This window comes from Rhinichthys klamathensis, unplaced genomic scaffold (assembly GCF_029890125.1).
Source record: "Rhinichthys klamathensis goyatoka isolate OS25496 unplaced genomic scaffold, OSU_Roscu_1.1 h1tg000040l_1, whole genome shotgun sequence".
NCBI lineage: Eukaryota > Metazoa > Chordata > Actinopteri > Cypriniformes > Leuciscidae > Rhinichthys > Rhinichthys klamathensis.
The window spans coordinates 7,969,558-7,989,218 of record NW_026606587.1 but is presented as its reverse complement, the minus strand read 5'-3'; the positions used below and the strand labels follow the sequence as shown (position 1 = coordinate 7,989,218).

General features: G+C 36.7%; 1 protein-coding gene and 1 long non-coding RNA gene across 2 annotated transcripts in view; one reads left to right on the top strand and one right to left on the bottom strand.

Moving 5' to 3' along the window:
- The first annotated feature begins 4,616 nt into the window (after positions 1–4,616).
- The window catches only part of mtor (mechanistic target of rapamycin kinase), a 191,538-nt gene continuing 176,493 nt past the window's right edge, over positions 4,617–19,661 (top strand). The window contains exons 1-4 of the mRNA XM_056246740.1: positions 4,617–4,735; positions 5,452–5,606; positions 12,946–13,054; positions 13,245–13,477. Of these exons, the coding sequence (XP_056102715.1) occupies positions 5,487–5,606; positions 12,946–13,054; positions 13,245–13,477 (462 nt within the window). The 5' untranslated portion in view covers positions 4,617–4,735; positions 5,452–5,486. The remainder of the gene's footprint in view (positions 4,736–5,451; positions 5,607–12,945; positions 13,055–13,244; positions 13,478–19,661) is intronic.
- Positions 18,485–19,080, bottom strand: LOC130082005 (uncharacterized). The gene is made up of 2 exons (XR_008806736.1): positions 18,881–19,080; positions 18,485–18,755 (listed from the first exon to the last, which is right to left on the bottom strand). It is a non-coding gene; the product is annotated as an uncharacterized LOC130082005 (long non-coding RNA).

The following is a 19,661-nucleotide window of genomic DNA, read 5'->3' as shown; positions in this document are numbered from 1 at the left end:
TAATTTATAATAACCTAAAAATTAAAAATACCTTTAGATAGACGACGGACAGAGAAAACACAATAAGGCTGCGTCTGAGGAGGACCGTTAACTGTCTGTCACTACGCTACGCAGCTGAGCGTTGCCATGGATACAAACCATAGACTGTGATACAAACCGCGTACATAAGGAATGACGTCACTCGCTTAGGTGCATTTGATCCTATGATTTGATCGTCACTTGCTTGTTTCTCCAAAAAAAAATTGTGTTATTTGATCTGCATGTGCTATCAATAATTAGAACAATATTTTTCCTAAAATATATTATTTTTAATAAAACCAGTCACCTTCGCCTGACCAACAGTTTGACAGGTAAATGTTAAGGATACTTTTATTTGTCTTACCGTGTACTTTCCACTTTCTTTCCAGCATTTTTTCATTCTTCATGTTTTCCTTGGCTGCATTCATCATTTGAAGTCGATGCATTCTTTTAGAGCTCCTGGGATTCAACCTCTTCGTGCATGTGGAATAGCCTTTATAAATTGTAGCTCATATTCAATTGAATCAATTTTCATGTTTTTGATGTTTAAATTATAACGGGTGAAAACAGACTCGTGGTTTTATTACATCTTTAATTAGTGATATAATTTACATGAAGTAACATGAAAGTTATTATCTTAACATTAAAACACTAACATTTTTAGCATGAACTTAATTTTACAATTAATGCAAATATTTGCATTTATATTTTAGTTTAATTATTCGTTTGTCTGAGTTGCAAAGTGTCAGTTGATGATGGCAAACGCATGGGCGACTGGATTTTGCAAGTGTTGTCATGGAAATGCCAGGTGAGGGACGAAATAGGGACGTTCGCAAACTGGCCCGGACAAATGTCCTCAGAACGTCCGTCAGCGAACGTTATAAAATGGACCAAATGCGAACGTCATCGGAATGTCCGTCAGCGAACGTTACAAAATGGACCAAATGCGAACGTTATCGGAATGTCCTTCAGCGAACGTTACAAAGCGGACCAAATGCGAACGTCATCGGAATGTCCGTCAGCGAACGTTACAAATGGGACCAAGTGCGGACGTCCTCCGAACGTCCGATCGGGAACGTTACAAAGCGGACCTAATGCGGACCTAAGGGGACGTTTGAAACGTCCGGGGGACGTCCCTTGTTTGCTGGGACCTCATTTGAGCTTTACTTAATCGTGTTGCAAGCAAGTTTACACAAACTAATTAACGTTAACTGACGTAAAATGAGAATTTACACAAATCCACTTACATCCATAATATGCAGGACAGGTGACCTCTCTCCTCATTTCACCCATAGACTGTACCGTTTTCTCGCTTTATCACTAATATCTGAATATCTGATGGGGAAAGCGTATTCAAGTATCGCCCACTCAAGTTTTAGCAAACCAGGCAGAGAGATTGTAAAACGCCTACCTGGTTGTAAAACGCCCCCAAATTGAGGCACGCCCCTTGTTGCTCTGCAGAGACCATAGACAGGCAGAGACCTCCTTCTAAACGCCACATTTTTGTTTGAAGGTGTGCCTCCTCTAAAAGTGTCCGCCGTCCGGGTGAAACAGTATGCTATTTTTATTTACCCGCCACGGTGGCCGGTAGGTGAAGCGAGTTTACCCGCCACAACACAAAATCACCCCGCATTTGGCTGGTGGCGGGTGCTAATTTCCATCCCTGCTAGAAAGTACTGGCTAATATAAGGTAAGTACATGGGTTAGGGGTAGGTTTAGGGGTAGGTTCAGGGTTAGTACCTAGTTATTACCCAGTAATTATAATTACTATAATAAGTAAATAGTAAGTACATGGACTGTGGGAAGCGTTACCGGTTAGTGTAAGGGGATAGATTATACAGTCTGTACAGTATAAAAACAATAACGTCCCCACAAAGATTGTAAACCAGACGTGTGTGTGTGAGTGTGTCTCTCAACTTTAAAACTTGCTGTCTCCTCTTTGGACTCTGCATAGTCACATTTAACTAACATATCTACTATTCAACACATTACTAATGAAACTTATTTAAACTCCCATACATAAAATACAGCCTTGTTTCTTTTTAGTTTCATTGTGTTTTGGTTTTGTTTTCCCTGTTCCTATTTGTTCCTGGTCATTAGTTTCTGTAATTTCGAATTAGTACCACACCTGGTCTGTTTTCCCTTGATTGTGTGTTTGTATTGATTTGTGTATTGACTTGATTGTGTGTTCCTGAGTTTGTATCCCTGTTTGTGCGTGTTGCTTACCAGACCAGCTGTGACAGAAGACTGAACCGAAAATAAAATAATGGACTTACCAGCTGTCCATCTGATCTTTATAGAGCAGGGCAACGGAGCCTTGTGGACCACACCAAGGACTTTTTAGACCTGGCGTATCTTACAAACTTTTCACACCGCTCTCACGGCAGGGATTTTATACATTCCCAGAAGCGTCAGCTAGTGACGTAATTTCGAGATACCTACCTCGAAAAGGAACGTCTCAGATTACTTAATGCAACCATGGTTCCCTGGGAGTAGGGAATGAGACATTGCATAAGTTGCAGTGTAAAACCTCCTCAGAGTCTTTGCATGCTCTCACTCGTAGAAAGATTCTGAGGCAATAGCGCTCAGCGCTGACTGAGATAAATAGCAGTTGGGCTCACCCCACGCTCGATCGTGTGAGTGCCATTGGCTATTGCAGTTGCAATAGCGCAATTCAATCAGGCTTCAGTATTTTCGGTGAAGGAATTTCCCCAAAACATCAGCTACGACGGAATGTTTCGTTCCCTACTCTCAGGGAACCATGTAACGTTAAGTGACCTGAGACTTTTCATTATAGACCTTATTCGCCAGAGAAACAATCTGTGGCATTACTGTCGAAAAGTAGGCTAATTAATTGATGAAATGGATTTACTTATTGTAGACTTAACAGTGACCTCTTTAAAACGAGTGGTTAATTCATAAATTTGTAAGATCTTACTGTCATGCTGTGGAAAGAGAAATCGGAAGACAAAACACAATGGGTCTCATTCATGAAACATTCGTAAATATACGAGTAAATATGCGAGTGATTTGCGCGTAAAGAGACCTTCCCGAAAACTCTTCTCCTGATTCACAAATACTTCGTAAACGTCAGATGTGATAGTGAAATGTGTGTGTGTGTTAATGAATTCCAATCAGTCGTAAATGGGATGCGCGTGCACGTTCATTCTCAATTACCATAAATCCCGCCCATTAAATCCGACTGACAACTATATATGGGCATTATAATATGACATGAATGCGAAAAAAAAATTCTCAGATGCAGAAATTGAAGTTTTATTCTCAGAAGTTCGTTCAAAACGCCACATTTTATTTTCAAGCGTACATAGTGGCGTATCGGGTCCTACAAAAAAGGAAGCTTGGCAGCATATTAGATGCAGTTAAATGGAGTTTCTTCTGTTAATCGAACATTCCCAGAAGTGAGAAGAAAATGGTTCGACATTAAGCTTGAGAGCAAAAAACGAATTAGTTCACTTTGGAAAAATAGTATTCAAACTGGAGAAGGACCACCATCGCAGATGCTATTACTGGCTCTCATAATAAGAAAAACCGTATGTAATTACTATATATAATATTTTTTCAAAATGCTGTGCAAATATGTACCCGGTTAAGGTGAATTAAAATGCAGCCTTATTAATGAGCAAAACGTGCGGGTGTTAAGCGCACTATTTACGCGTGGCTGGGAGCAGGTGTAGATTTCTTGTGTACCAACTAACATTTGGAAAATACGACATTTTAATGAATCCGAAAATTTACGCCAGAACCACTTTACACACGATTTACACAAAAATTCGTTCTGCTCGTGTTTCATGAATGAGACCCAATGAGCGTGGCGCTGAAAAGGGGCGGAGCTACATACATAAAATATTTATTCAGTCAGTTTGTCTGTCAATAAATAAATAAATACAAATATGCCTGCTAATACCTCCTCAGAGTGTCACTCAAAAAGGCACTGTCTGATGTAGCCAAAAGAAAAAGAAAAAAAGAAAAGCCCTCTAAAAACTCATATAGGCCTATAAGCTGTTTTTTCCCTATAAATTCTGATTGGTATAAAAAGTGTCAATAAGAATTCTACATTGACTTTATAAGTTTCATTTTTAGACAAAACAGGTTATATGAGTTTTTGGATGGGCTTTATTTTGTAATTCCACATCAGACAGTAATTTTGAAATTCAACATTTAATATTTACATTTATTTGAACATTATCATGCGTTGCATTTGTATTATTTTATATTTATTTACTTTATGACGTTATTTAATAATTAATTAATTTTTTGACAGAAAGACTGACTGAATAAATGTATGCGAAATCATGTTCAGAGGAAGATCGCTTTCATTTTTGAAATTAGTTTTTACCTGGTTTTTACATGCTACCGTAATGTCTATCTGCACGTACCACAAAAACAACGGTGGTTGACCGTTTTTCAAAGTAGAGGCTGGCCTCGCAGTTTTTAACTGAACCTTTTATTATTCAAAACACTGGCGTTCTGTCTTACTACCTTATTGCTTCTTTTTATGCCATTACCAATAATTTACTCATTTTTAGTACGTAGTGCTTGTATGTGAATTGAAATCCCCCTATGTGTCTTTCCTCCTGTTTCCGTCCGAGCGAATGGTTGGTTAGACGGAAGCGACGTCACTTAGTTTTTGTGTGCCCGCCTTCTGTATTTGCGGTTTCACGAGTGCAACACATCTACTGCAAAACCCTTAACACAAGTAAGAAATATTGCATTTTAAAATACATGAATCCTTTTTAATGTTCTGTTTGATATTACGTAAACGGTTAACAGTCACTGGTGCTAAATGATGATTGTAGGTTAGCACCTTTGGCTAACCACTATGCGTCCTGTTATTGTGTTCTTCCATTATTCTATATTATTCTACATGCGCGTCTCTTATTTTCATCTGAGCATGCTTTGATAATGATAATATGACGTGTTATACAGTCGAGATTTTGTAGCCTTTGTGGTTAAAGATCTGGGCTAGGAGCTGTGAGATTGTAGGTTAAATCCTTGATCAGGACACCTAATTTTGGGTATTGAATCACTTAAAATTGTAAGCTCCTGTAACTAATGTGTCTATTTATTAATGAAATGGGGATGGGCTTTGTAGTGGTGAAAATCTGAGCTGTTAACCGAAAGACTGTTGGTTCAAACCCTTCAAGGGTTGAATTAGTTTTACTGTAGACATTAGCATACTGTACTTTTATATACTTTAATTGAATTGACACATTTTTCATAAAGGGATACTAAATGTCAAATATATGTTCAATGGAATGCTTTTTATTTCCTGGAAGTTGTAAAAGCTTCTTAATTTCCGAAGTACAGTCTCAGACAGCACTGCTTATCCTGGACATCAAAATATTTCTTCACTTTAGTTTCTACAGTCACAATAACAGTTGTTTCTGATATGACATGTTGTTTGAATTACAGGTAGATCTACTGATAGCTGTATCTCAGCCGCCAGCATGTCTGGCACTGCCACAGTTCTGCAGCAGTTTGTGAGTGGTCTTAAGAGTCGCAATGAAGACACACGTGCCAAATCTGCCAAAGACCTCCAGCACTATGTCACTACAGAACTAAGAGAGGTAAACTTTGATCTATTTACATAATTAAACTTCATCAGCAGACTCAGAAGCCTAGGTTTGACCACAGTCAAAGGAATATTCTATATATTTTACTAAATGTAATGTTTAGGTACCACATCTGTGGCTGTCAGAAAACATAGACTCGTCCTTCAGTGTATTTAAACAAACAAGAAAGGAAACATATTTACAGTAAATACACTTATGGAAGCATAACTGCATGTGCATGAGTCATGACCACAGGCTTTTGTAGATGTTCTGCAAGATCCATTAACAGGAATACTGCCAGTAACAAATAGTACTACTTTAATAGGATGATTTTGATTTTACAGCTATTTACTGACATAAAAATGACATGAAACATTACTTAATTTGATTGGTTCTTTATAGACAAGCCCTCTTGTTACTAGGTAACCAAACTCTGTTTTTGGTTTCGAGTTTAGACATCTGTCTTGTTTCATTTTCCATATTTGATATTTATACACACACACACACACACACACACACACACACACACATTCTACATCTTGTTCAAATGTTAGATGTTGAATAAGGTTAGATGTTAGTCTAACATGGTTTGATATATAGTTTAAAATTTCCACCACAGGGTTAATTAAGTGCGCTCTACTGTGACGTCACAATCGTGTTGCTTTGTGGTCTATGGATCTGCCTAAAGTGTACATGTTGAGTAGACTCAACCCCTGTGTCAAATTCGAGTGTTGTTCGAGGATCTGTCCAAATAAACTTCCCTCGTCCACTAGACGAAGTTGAATGCACTTCATAATGGCAGTGGGGATTCCCCCGAGGGGAAGTATGTATAGGGAAGTTTGCTTGCTAGTGTATGTCAAAAAGTGGAGTTAAATGCAGCCCATGACCCATTCTTAAAGAATTCACTTGCTTCGTTCCTGAATGAATCAGACTATTTGAACAAATTGGTTGAAGGAATGAATGAAAGACTAATTCATTAAGACAGTGACTTGTTTCCACCTATTGTCGATTTTAGTTTCATATTTAATTTTAATTAAAACATTTTTTCTCAATTTTATATTCCTATATTCAATATATTTTTTCTTATATATTTTATCTTATTCCATTATTTATGCATTTGTAGACAGTCTGTGTTAATACATCTAAATGCCACTTCAGATGCAGCTTTCGTGCCACCTCTGCAATGCAAAGATAGATTTAGTCTGATAGCCCTATAATGTCTTATTATTCTAATTGCATTTATTGATTAAATTAAAACATTTAAATAAATGGGGACACGCATTTAAAAAGGTTAAAAAAGTTGCCTTTATAAAAGTAAAAATGACCCTGGAAATCGATTAAAGAAATCACCTCTTAGTCTTAATGGAAATGTTCTGGAAAAGTTTCTGTCACTGCTTATAGGTTTGGGATTATTTTTCAGTTTTTATCCTGGCATCACTGTTTTCTGCAAAGTGTTCTCCTTTTTGGTCTTATAGATATGGCCTCCCTAATGTTAAATGATTGACAGTAATGTCCAGGGCAAACTACTGCTCACCTTTAGCGAATTTCTCCAAAGGTGGACAAATACTATAACCACTAGAAAGGCACAATAAAGACTGTCCACATAATTTCTGCAGTACATTCAATGTCTTCTGAGACCATAAAAGGGCAATTTGTCAAATTTAAACTGATGTTATGGTATTCCATAGTTCAGCTTTATTGATAATAAATTGTCCCTGTATGGAAAGAGCTGTGTAAAAAGTCTTCAAAATTCTATTTGAAATGATCACCAGGAAAGACTAGACAAATTATAACAAAGTATGCCAGTCATTTATTAATGTTAATGGTACACAAAAAATATTTGTTTTATTTCAGTTAAAATTTTAAATATAATTTATATTTCTTTATTGTGTTATATTTTTAAGTTAGTAAACGTTGTTAAAAACTGCTCTGTGCAGAATGAGTTGGTGTTATCTGTGGTGTGTTGCGGACCGGGTTAGTGTTGTCACAATACCAAAATTATGACTTTGATACGATACCTGACTAAAATACCTCTAAACTGATATTGAATCGATACCACGGCAAAAAAAGAAAACAGTAAAAGCAATCTAATAATATAACAACTTAAAATTCATTGTTTTCTAAATTAATAAACAAAATAAAAAAACTCACATGTTCCTGCCCTGCTTTCCCTCACCTTTATTTAAAAATTAATTGCATGCCAGTGTGCACATCCTTACAGAGATTTTTGCTACAATCACATTATAAATCATGTTATCAATCACATTCGCTAACCTTTTACAGTTCTGAAGAGGTTGGGTGGGTGATATGACTAAAATCTTATTTCACAATATGAGTAATGTAATTTTTTCTTTTGTAATTTTATATCATAATATAATCATTTAGTTTAATTTTATCTTTGGTATTTAAAATAAGCACAAATGCAAATTACAGACACTATGACATTAAATATAAGAAAGATACAAATTAAATAAACAGTGCTTTTTTTAGGTATGCTAAAGTAGGTCTATTTAAAGGTCCCATGACATGAAATTTTCACTTAATGAGTTTTTTTAACATTAATATGAGCTCCCCTAGCCTGTATATGGTCCCTCAGTGGCTAGAAATTTCAATCGGTGTAAACCGAGCTTTGGCTATCTTTCTCTGCCTTTGAGAAAATGAAAGCTCAGATGGGCTGATCTTGAATCTCCTCCGTATGACGTCATATGGAGGAAAGGTAACCTCCTCTTTCTCTGCTTTGCCCGCCCAGAGAATTTGGCTCGCCCATGAGAAAATGAGCTAGGAAGTACGAACGCGATTTTAGTTTTTCCTCAAGAGATATCATGGCATGCAAACGAGCGAAGCATGGCAGTTGATCAGTGTTCGGATGTACAAATGAACACAAAAGTATTTTTTAGTAGTTCCTTCATCCGAGCCTCTGAAGAAACAATGGGTTAATTTTATTTTCTCTGGAAATGCGCCGACACAACTTCCCAAAGTTTTGTATGGTCCAAACATTTCACCGACGACTGTTTCCTCAACATCGGCTAATACAGAGCTTGCCTCGATGAACGCCTGAAAATAAATCGATCGAGCTACCAAGCAACAATTTCTGATGTGTAGCCTAATTGTTCAAGTTCAGACAGGTAATCTTTCTCTCAAAATCGTTCAATACTGTTTATGCATCAGTAAGTCAAGCCAGTGACTAAAATATCAACTTCACATCGTTTCTTTTAGTAGGATGAAAATAGTCTTATTTAAATTGTGAACAAATTATATACAGAAAGCGATCAAAGAACAATCTTTCCACACAGCGCGAGTTTATCTGCACAACTCGTTATGAAATCAATGACGCACGTTACACTGCGCAACAAAGCTCTTACTGTATGTACATCATCGTGTTTGCATTGGTGAAAGCATTAGAGAGAGTGCAGAAACTGCGTTGCAATGATAAGATCTTCATTCTCGCGATCAACACTGTCATCTGCTTGCTCAATGCTCATCACGGCAACATTTTATGTGATGGGAATAGATCTAAAAACTTCTCACGATTCGTTAATCTCGATAGCTGTAATAGTAAAAACGTATAATAGCTGTAGTAAAAGTATTTGAGAGAGTTTCACATGTAATACGTAGCTATTTCATATGCAAGCATGTCAGCCAATCACAGCAGTGGCCGTTACACTGAATCCCACAGCAGACACGCCCCTTCAAACAGAGCGTTCAAATCAGAGGCTAAAATCAGCCTAGGAAAAATGCCTTTTATTTCTAAATTATGACTATTTTTGATCTAAAAAACATACTAACATTATAAGGGCAACCCAGGAAACATTATAAAATAATAAAATAACCCCATGTCATGGGACCTTTAACAGTAGCATTCACATTAATTAATCAAATGTAAAAAAAAACACTGCATAATCTTCACTGTATAAATGAACTATACACTGATTCTTGATAAATATATTACAGTTATTCAGTCAAGCAGTGGGAAATTTTCTATTTTCTTTTGTTGTTTGATTAACATTAATGACACAGATAGCAGCTGTGTCAGCAGCAGGTTTATTAGGCTGCTGTCACTTGATTCAGACCTGCACGGATCCAATAATCTGATACACACACGATTTCTTTCACAAGATATTAGAAGTGTAACGGTTCAAATTTCTCATGGTTCGGTTTGTATCACGGTTTTAGAGTCACGGTTTCTGTACGTTCGGGATGTGCTATGTTCAGGGGGAAAAAAGGACTACTGTCAAATAAAAATAAGAACAAATAATCAAACTAAAAGCAATAGCGCAAATAAATACAATAGAGCAAAGATACAAATAAAATAAACTGTGTTTTTCAGGTATGTAACAGTTTTCAGGTACAGACATTTAATAAAGTAACCAAATGTAAAATAACACTGCACTGTATAAATTAAATAAAGATTAATCCTTATTAAAGTTGCAAAAGCTATTCAGTCAAGAGCAGTGAGTGATTTCCTTGTCTTTTGTTGTTTAATTAACATTAAAAACACACAGCAGGAATATTGTCTTTCTCAACTGTTCTCTTAAGACATACTCGCCAAGACGGGCATGTTGACATCATTGTTGTGTGAATTTGTCTGTTAAAGCGCAATAAGACTTGAAAAAGAACACTTTTTAAATGTTTTTTATATATTTGCGCGTTGTATGAAACGCGAATTTCCCTGTGCGCTCTTCGGATATGTGCGCGTGCAAATCTTCTCACAGTGCGTGCATGCTCTTTTGCGTTTGTTTAAATTGACATGGTTTTAAAACACACACAAATGAGTTTAGTTTAAACACTGATAGCAACATGCTGATCTGTAGGGATGCACGAAATATCGGCATATATGAATAATTTTTTTATGTTATCGTTATCGGCCCGATAAGACAATTTGGCTGATATATTAAAGCAGATAAATAATGGATTATTTCCTTCAGCTGAGCCACTTCAGATTGCTTGAAATATGATTGAAATCACTTTAAAAAAGGAAAATACAGTTAAGTGCAACATGTCCAGCGCTTGTCTGGCATTTAGGCTACATAAAATTATAATGAGAACGTTATTATTATTGTGTGCTTGGGGCATGGCTTTTAATGGTGAGATTTTTGTTTTTGGAATCAGGCTTTCAAAATGTATATAAAAATTTGGATTTAGATTTATCGGCCAATATATCGGTTATCGGCTTTCATATGTAAATAATTATCGGTATCGACCAAAATGTTCATATTGGTGCATCCCTACCGTTCAGGTCTCACCTGCTCTCACGCCGGGTGATGACTGCTTAAACAACTGGTCATATAATTAGAGCATACGGCACTCGCATTGAACACAGTTTTGTTTTGCCTGTTTTTGATCATATCTGTTGTAACTAGGGTTGGGAATCGAAAATCAAAGACTCACATGCTGTTTTATGTGCTGCACACAGATCCAAAGCTCGCTCACAGAAAAAGTGATTTTAAACCATTCAAGCGTGAGACGACTCACAAGGTGTTTCATGTGCTGCACACACATCCAAAACGTGCGTACAGAAAAAGTGATTTTAATGTGATTTTAAACCATTCAAGCGCGAGACGACTCACGCTGTTTTCAGTGCTGCAGGCATGTGTAACTATATTGGATCTGTGCAACTCTTAAAGTGACAGCAGCTGTCTCTATAATAACACTAATCAAACAACAAAAGAGAAAATTCACTCGTTCATGACTGAATAACTTTTGTAACTATATGTGTAATGTATATTTTATTTATGAAATGCAGTGTTATTTTTTTATTTGATTACAGTTTCTGTACCTGAATACCTGAAAATCTTAAAATCTTTCAGTTGTATCTATGTGTGTTGCGATTGCAAATTTGTTTGTTCTTTTTTAATTACTGAGTGTTTACTTTTTCTTTAATATTTGACTTGTCTTTAATATAATATAAAATTCTTGAAAATTGTATTAGTTAGGCTAGTTGTTTTTCTATGTTTTTTTAAACCACAAGCAAACGTTCCTTGCTTAAGTGTTCTTAAGTCTGTTTATTTTTGTTCATGATATTCAGCTACAATTAAAAGTTTTGCAATAAGACTAAATGATAATGTGAATATGTAAGTTTTTCTTTTTCTTTTTTTTACCTTATTGGAATCGAAATTAGGAATCGATAAGCAGAATTGAAATCGGAATCGTTAAAATTTAAACAATACCCAACCCTAGTTGTAACGTATTGGGAAGCCAGAATGCGTATCCATCGACTGCAACATCCATTAGCGGAACTCTGTCTGTCTGTTTTACACGTTATTTTCAACAAAGCATATTATAGGTGCAACGTCAGATTTAAGATGAACCGCGGTGCAAGTGCGTGCCGAACCTTGGGTGGTGAACGGTACGGTTAGATTTTTTTTCAATCAATCGGGGTCTACAGGGACAGTAAAATAACATTCAAAATCATGTTTGGAATCAAATCTATGCATATATTGAATCGAAATTCGATAAAAAAATAAAACCGGGACCTCAAGAATCGATTTTATTTGAATTGTGAGATTCCGAAAGACCCCCCTACTTGTATTCAAAAACAGAATGCAACATAACATGGGAGTTTTGACTACTTTGAACTACAAATTATTTAAAAAAAATAATGCTGTGCTCATTTTCTGTTTACCGCAGACCAGTGACAGGCTTAAGTTCTCTCATATGTAAATACAACAAACAATATATCGACCTCTAAAGCCAATGTTTGTAATGTCTGTTTAGTGCTTTTTCTGTGACTAATGTAATGTTTTAGAATTTTCTTAATTTGTGGGATTTTCTTAGTAAATATTAACATACAGTTATTTGCGATTGATTAATTGAGCACATCATGTACAGTATATAAGTAGAGAATTTTTGAAGTGTGTTTAGGTGTTATTCACACTTGGTGATCGGAACCGTGCTCGAGCACCCAATTTGACACCCAAGGTCCAGTTTGTTTTACTAGTGTTATCACTCCATACTGGTCATGGGTGCAATATGCTGAACCGTGCCCTGGCCTGCTTGAAGAGGTGGGCTGAGGTATGCATGAAGTGTGATCACTAACTGTGCCGGAGCATTGAACAGCTACTACTTGTGTGTGCTCTGCTGTAATCATTACAACAAACATCTTCTATTACTACTTGGACAAGAGCTCCTTTCTTCCTGTTTTCTTCAAAACATGAAGTTTCATCTTAATGACGTATGCATGCTCAGGCCCGGAACGTTAAGTGCAATGTGAGTGCAGGCCTGTGGGGAAGGGGGTACAATTGTGCTTGAGCACGGTACAATGTAACTGTGCCAAATGTGAGTACGTCCTTACTTTAAAGTACACAAATATTAGGAAAAGTCATGTTTTGTGTTCTGTTTTTACTTCTGACTCAAGCTGAGCCAAGACGAAGCCACTACTTTCTATGATGAGCTGAACCACCACATATTCGAGTTGGTTTCCAGCTCAGATGTGAATGAGAAAAAAGGCGGTATCCTTGCCATAGGTGAGTATGAATCAAATGAAAATCACTCTCTACTTCATATTTTTTATTTTTAATAAAATAATGGAACATGTAAACTTATGTTACCTTATGTTTCCATTTTGCCGGATTGAACTAATTTCGCTTTGAAAGTGACTCACCATTGCATTGCTTGGTTTGAAGTGATGTTATTGTGTAATGGCTTTCTCTACAGTGAGTTTGATTGGTGTGGAGGGGGGAAATGCCACCCGTATCAGCCGATTTGCAAACTACCTACGGAATCTGCTTCCCTCCAGTGACTCAGTGGTCATGGAGATGGCCTCTAAGGCCATGGGTCACCTGTCCATGGCGGGAGACACCTTCACTGCAGAGTATGTGGAGTTTGAGGTGAAGAGAGCTCTCGAATGGCTGGGAGCAGACAGGAATGAAGGAAGACGGCATGCAGCGGTGCGTAGAGACACTTAACTGCATCATATTATATAGTAACAGTGAATTGCAGTCTGTTTGAAGCTCTTAACATTGTAGACCCTGACATGAAATACATTTTGTTTTTTTAAATGGAACAGTTTATTGAACCTGTTACGTGCTTAAAGCTGCAGTCCGGCATTTTTCCTCTTTGTCGCCATCTCTGTTTGAAATCTGCAATTGCAGTCATTCACGGAATTATCAACTTTACGTGAGTTGTACTTCAACACCCTTGACACGGCACAGCGCGGATGAACACAGTGTTTGAGGAGAGTGTGCTGTGCAGCTGTCAGTCACCGCGCTGATGTGGAGACTGGCATTCAGAATCACAGATTATTCTTTTTGGAAGTATGACCAAGATTAGAATTTTCACCGGAAAATGTCATCTGAACTAGTAAGAAACATCCACTTTTGTTCTGGTTCTGACATTGCAGTAAATCGCGCTGATTAAATCTAACAATCGCTTATAAGTTATCATATCACGCAAAACCGTGCAAATTATACTTTGTTCTCAAATTGTTAATGTTAACAACGTCAGCATTGCGTGACTACATGTAATGTCCTTCCGATATGTATCCTTGTTTTCGCATGGGTCCGGTTGCAGTCTCTCTTTTTCTGTAGCCACTCCGAAGCCCGAACGAAGTCTTTTGCATTTTACAGCGCGTGAATCTGTTGTCACTGGTGATTGTCATTTGAACCTTTCTGGATCCGCCATCAAATTGCTAAGTTTAATTATATCAAGTGCTGTGAGAAAAGGCTAAATCTCCACCTCCAGCATCCTCACACGCAATATAGCCTACTAGCCGAGACTCCTTCTTTATGTGTACAGATGTGACGTAATGACGCAAAGACATGCTCGAATCTCCCGCGGAAATCCACCAGTACCACTGGAATTAAAAACATTATTACAAGCTTACCGCTTTGAATCGAGCTAAGGCAAGCAGATAGTTTTGAACACTGGCAAACAGAAACAAATATAAATTAAACTAAACCGAGTGGCTTGTTACAACCCATCACGTCTTTCCTGGTCTACCAGCGTGTAATATCCACATCACCCAGCAACAAAACCACATCAAACAAACCATAAACACAGTAAACATCTGATCGGCTCGACTAAGGACACAGGCTGTGAGTGAGGTCTGACGCTGATCCCTCACTACACATTCATGGTGCACGGCCTTTTAAACTGCCGGCACGCCAGCGGATTGGTCGCGCCCCATGGGTCGCGCCGGTCATGACGTCGAGCATTCCTGACGTCACAGGTATGATTGACAGCCAGATGATCCAATGATCGCGACCTAACAAAAAGAGTTTACAAACACAAGAGAAAGAACATACAAAACACACGTGGAACGTAACAAAGCATTTAAATCTAATGTTTATTCAGCTACAGCGATGATGCCCGATAGGGATTTCCTGGAATGATGTGTGTGTTATTGTACTTCATATTTGGCGTGTCTACGTGAGAGCGCCCTCTGGCGTTCAGATGAAGCAGTATTTACTACCGATCAGCCGCACTGCACTGACATAATCGCAAATCACGTTGCAGTTTCGTTGCAATTAATCATGCAGCCCTACTTTTTTACTCACTAGCCACTGTGGCTAGTGGTTTTCCAAAGTTACTAGCCACTCAGCATTTTCACTGGCCACAATTTTGACATCCATACCATGGGGAAAAACCATGGGGCCATATAGATATTTTTAATACCGTAAAACTTCAAATAGTAGCCCGGGCTTTTATTTTCCCAAATCGTCGAACTGCACCGGCTTGTATTTGAGACAGGCGTCTATATGAGACAGGCCTTTATAATTTAGTGTTGAGATGTTGTTCATTGAGTGTATAGGCCTGTCTCTAATCTCTAAAAATCTCCAAATGCTCCACGTGAAACTGCGGTCTTCCGACCTTTTACTATCGTGTCAATTGATTTTGATTAATATGCGCGAGGGAGAGAGAGCAAGACAGCGCTCGTGTTGTTTGAAGACGTGAGAGTGCGCGCGCGCGGCCGGGGCGCTCTCTCTCTCTCTCTGCTCGTAACGCGCCCTGTCAGGCGCAGCAGTCATTCTATTCTACATCACTCATCGATCAAAAAATGCTTTGGAGGGACAACAATTTGCTTTGGCGGCCGCCAAAAAGCGGACGATCTGACGGTTTTAGAGGATTAAATATAACCCGAAACTAAAAAACAGACCCGGCCTCTATTTGAGACCGGCCTTTATTTACCCAAACCTGCAGCCACACTAGGCGTGTAAAAGAGACAGGCGTCTATTTGGGACTCGGCTATTATTTGAAGTTTTACGGTATTATCCAAATTATAATTTGGCAGCAGATATATTAGGCTGCTGTCACTTTAAGACCTGGCACACAGATTCATTATACTGTTACACATGCATTTTCTTTCTCAAATGTTTACGTTCATTCAAAACAGAACTGAATGTGTTTACGTGAATAATTACCAAGACCAGCATTTTTTGACATTATTTTGTGTATATTTGACTGTTTAAGCACAATAAGCAGCAAAATAATACTCAATTTAGTACTGAGAGACGGCTTTGTGTGAGCAAAATGATGCACAATACGCGCAATCCCACACCAAAATTCAACCCCTTTAACACCAACAATATTTATCTGGAGCAAATGAAAAGAGTGAGTGAGGGGAAGGAGGTTTGTGTGTAGCTCGCTGTCGGAGAGATAAGAGAGAGAGAAAGCGCAGCTGGTATTGTGTATCTATTCTGCGGAAAATAAGTATTGGAAGCGTTTCAGATATTTCAGTATCGATATGTATTTATTTTTTATTTATTTTTGACAACACTACATTGCACTTAGTTTTATATTCCAGATGCCTTTTTAAAAGACTACAATTGAGAAATGTTATATAAAATTCGACCAGCCAAAGTGGCTAATAGGTGTGACTACGGTATGTTACAATCCACCTGCATTTAGCGGGTTGGCTGGTGTTAAAGCAACACCAAGTAACTTTTCCTCTGCGGTCGCCCTACAGGTTGGAAGCATAATTGTCCATTACTGCTGTCGTAAATAATTTAGCCTACCGCATCCTACTGTCGCACGCACACGCACGCACGCACATGCTCTCTGTATCCAGCACCGGCTTTGGAATCATGATGACAATTCAAAAGCTACCCGGCTGCTAGGTATCTTACATGTAGTTGTAGTCTACTGTCGAGTACGCTCCACCTAACGGCAATTGTAACGCTTGACGTAAGCAAGTCAAATTTGTAGTTTTCTTATTTCTCATTCGGACTACAGAAACGTGACCCGATCTGGCAATCTTACATAGCGTGGATATATCAGATAAAGGACCGCACAGCGGTGGCATAAGTGCATTTCACCATGTCACGACTTGATGAACCACTGAAACGATTTTGAAAACATTATTTTAAGGTAAAAAAATCTTACTTAGTGTTGCTTTAATGTCAAGCCCTGATAGTATGATATAGGAGAATATAAAACTCACACTCAAGGAAGGAAGAAAAAAAATACACAGAGGTCCAAACTGAGCAAAACTGAGCAAAAATAGGAGATTTGGTGTGGTTACCGAATACCGATATTCATATTGCCAAAAATAAGATTAAATTCTGATCGCTTGTAATGTAAAACAATGAGATCTGTATAGCAGTATAGCAGACAACATAAAATGCATAGACATATCAGTTGTCACTCTATTTCTCCAAGAATTTGTCTTAGTAAGATGATATTTAAATGCTTAGTGTTATGATTTAAAGCTATGTAGTTTTTATTGTGGGGTGCAAACATGTAATGCAATGCAATGCAATACCATGATGATTTAGAGATGTACAAACAAACGTTCCTCAAAAGCTTGATCTTTCATAATTGATACTCGCATTTTACATGATTTAAAAAAAAAGTATTTTATAGATAGTCAAGTAAACTTAAGTTGGATCAGATTATTGTGTACATCTTGTAATTGAACAATAAAAAAGTTATTCTTACATAAACTTTATAAATATCAGTAAAGATTTCACAGCAAAAAGACGTCTGTACCACAACCTGAAGTGGGTCATTTTAAAATTATACTAAAAGGCTTTTAACTTGCTAAAAATGATAAACTACCACATCAGACAACAGAAGGCATGTAGTAGATTGTGGTCAATACATTTTCAGCAGTTTTGATCATGTTGATAATTTATAGGCCATAGAAATTTCCGTATCAAATATGATACAGTAGACTAAAAGTAGCATTTTTCCTAGGATTATTTTAGATTACCCTAGTGAAAAAAAAGTATGCTAAGTATACTTGCAGCCAGACTAATTGTCAGTATACTTCAAGTGTGTTAATGATTAGTTAACTTGAAGTGTGCTATTTTGGATACATTTTTTTTGTACTAAGTGTATTTTAGTTATAATTAAATTATACTAAAGTGTAACTTTAAGTGTATTTAGTGTACTTTTTGATGCTAAATTGAGACAATTTCAAGTATACTTAGTACACTTTAAGTACATGTGTATTTTCATGCTTAAAGTGTACTTTATTTGTGTTACAAGTACATTACAAAATCATTATGAGTGTCTTCGAAACATATTTGTACTATATTTTAATATACTAAATTATGCTAAAATGGAACCACTTCCAGTACATTTAAGTGTATTTCTTTGCAGTTCATTAAAAATATACTTTCATATGTCTTAAACTAGTTATAATATATGTGAAGCATAATTTTAATGTACTTCAAGAACATTTAAATAGCATTAAAAGTGTATTAGCATTACACTAATAGCTTATTATAAAGCTGTTTTATTCAGTATTAAAAATGGTATATTAAAAGTGCAAAAATAATTAAATATAAACATTAAGACATGCACAGACTTTGAAAATCAAGAAAACTTTAATATAGTATCTTGTGTAAATTACATAAGAGTAAAAAAAGAAATAAAAGTAAATTAAAAAGATCAGTGAAATGCTATGGCAGAGCTATTTATAATTTTTTTGTAGAACATTTCAGTTATACATGTATTACTGAAAAGTACACTATGAATTTTACATCACTAAATAAGCATCACAATGCAATTTTCTGAAAAAAAAAAAAAAAAGTTTCAGAAAAATAATGTGCAGAAGTGAATAATGCATTATTTACAAACTTAGGCCTACAAATGGCTGAACCAAAGAAACAGAAGAGTTTGAATGTCACATCTTCATCTTCAAGTAGACGATCACTTCTCTGAGTTCGACTCATTTTCTGCAACTGGGGCTTGTAGTATTTGAAGACTGCTTTATCAGAGGATCTTTGAAAGGGAAGAAGAATTAATATAAAATTAACCAATGATTAACATTTTTGTATCCATGTTTCAATATATGTATAATAATTTGCATAGAAATGCATTAGAATTCTGTTGACTTCTCAGTTTACCTTTAAAAGCTTTGGCTATATCCTCCTCAGCAAGCTTTATCCTCTTGTCTGTCGTCACTGTACAGCACTCTATGAGTTACATTGAACATGAGATTAGAAGAAGCCCAACACAATTTACAGTGAGCAAAGTTCAATCAAAAAGTTACAGATATAGTTATTTGCAGCAATAAAGCGACCTGTGAGTATTAGAGGATATGTTTTATATTGATAATTGTGGTTTATTTAAAACCTAGGGTATTTCCCATGAACCTGTCTATTGTAAAGAAAGATCTAAAGATTTAAGGAAATTAGAAGTTGTTAAAAATATTGTATGCAAGGACAACTAGGACAAGTGACTTACAGCTTTACTAAAAAACACAATTAAATAAACAGATTTTTACATGAATGACTCAAAGGCAGCACAAATTAGACACCTGAAATGGACACGCGTCGCTAACATTTTCCTAACTGTCGACCACCGCTCAATAGGCCGGATTCAAACATCTCTATAATAGAGGTGATATGAGATCAAACCATACTTACTACTCTCTTCTTCGCTTGTCTCTGCTCTCAGATTTCAGTTTTTCTTCTATAGCAGCTGGTCTGAAAAACAACAAATACTAATATGAAAAAAAAAAAAAATTATATATGCATACATATGGCAATAATGTTGTCAAGCTTGAACTACTATAAACACCAATCAACACACTCTTACCATAATTGTCTGGTCAGCTTAAAACAAAGTAACTTTGTTCATAACATGTATTTTTTCCCCAAACTTTTCAAAGAAAGATCATTTACA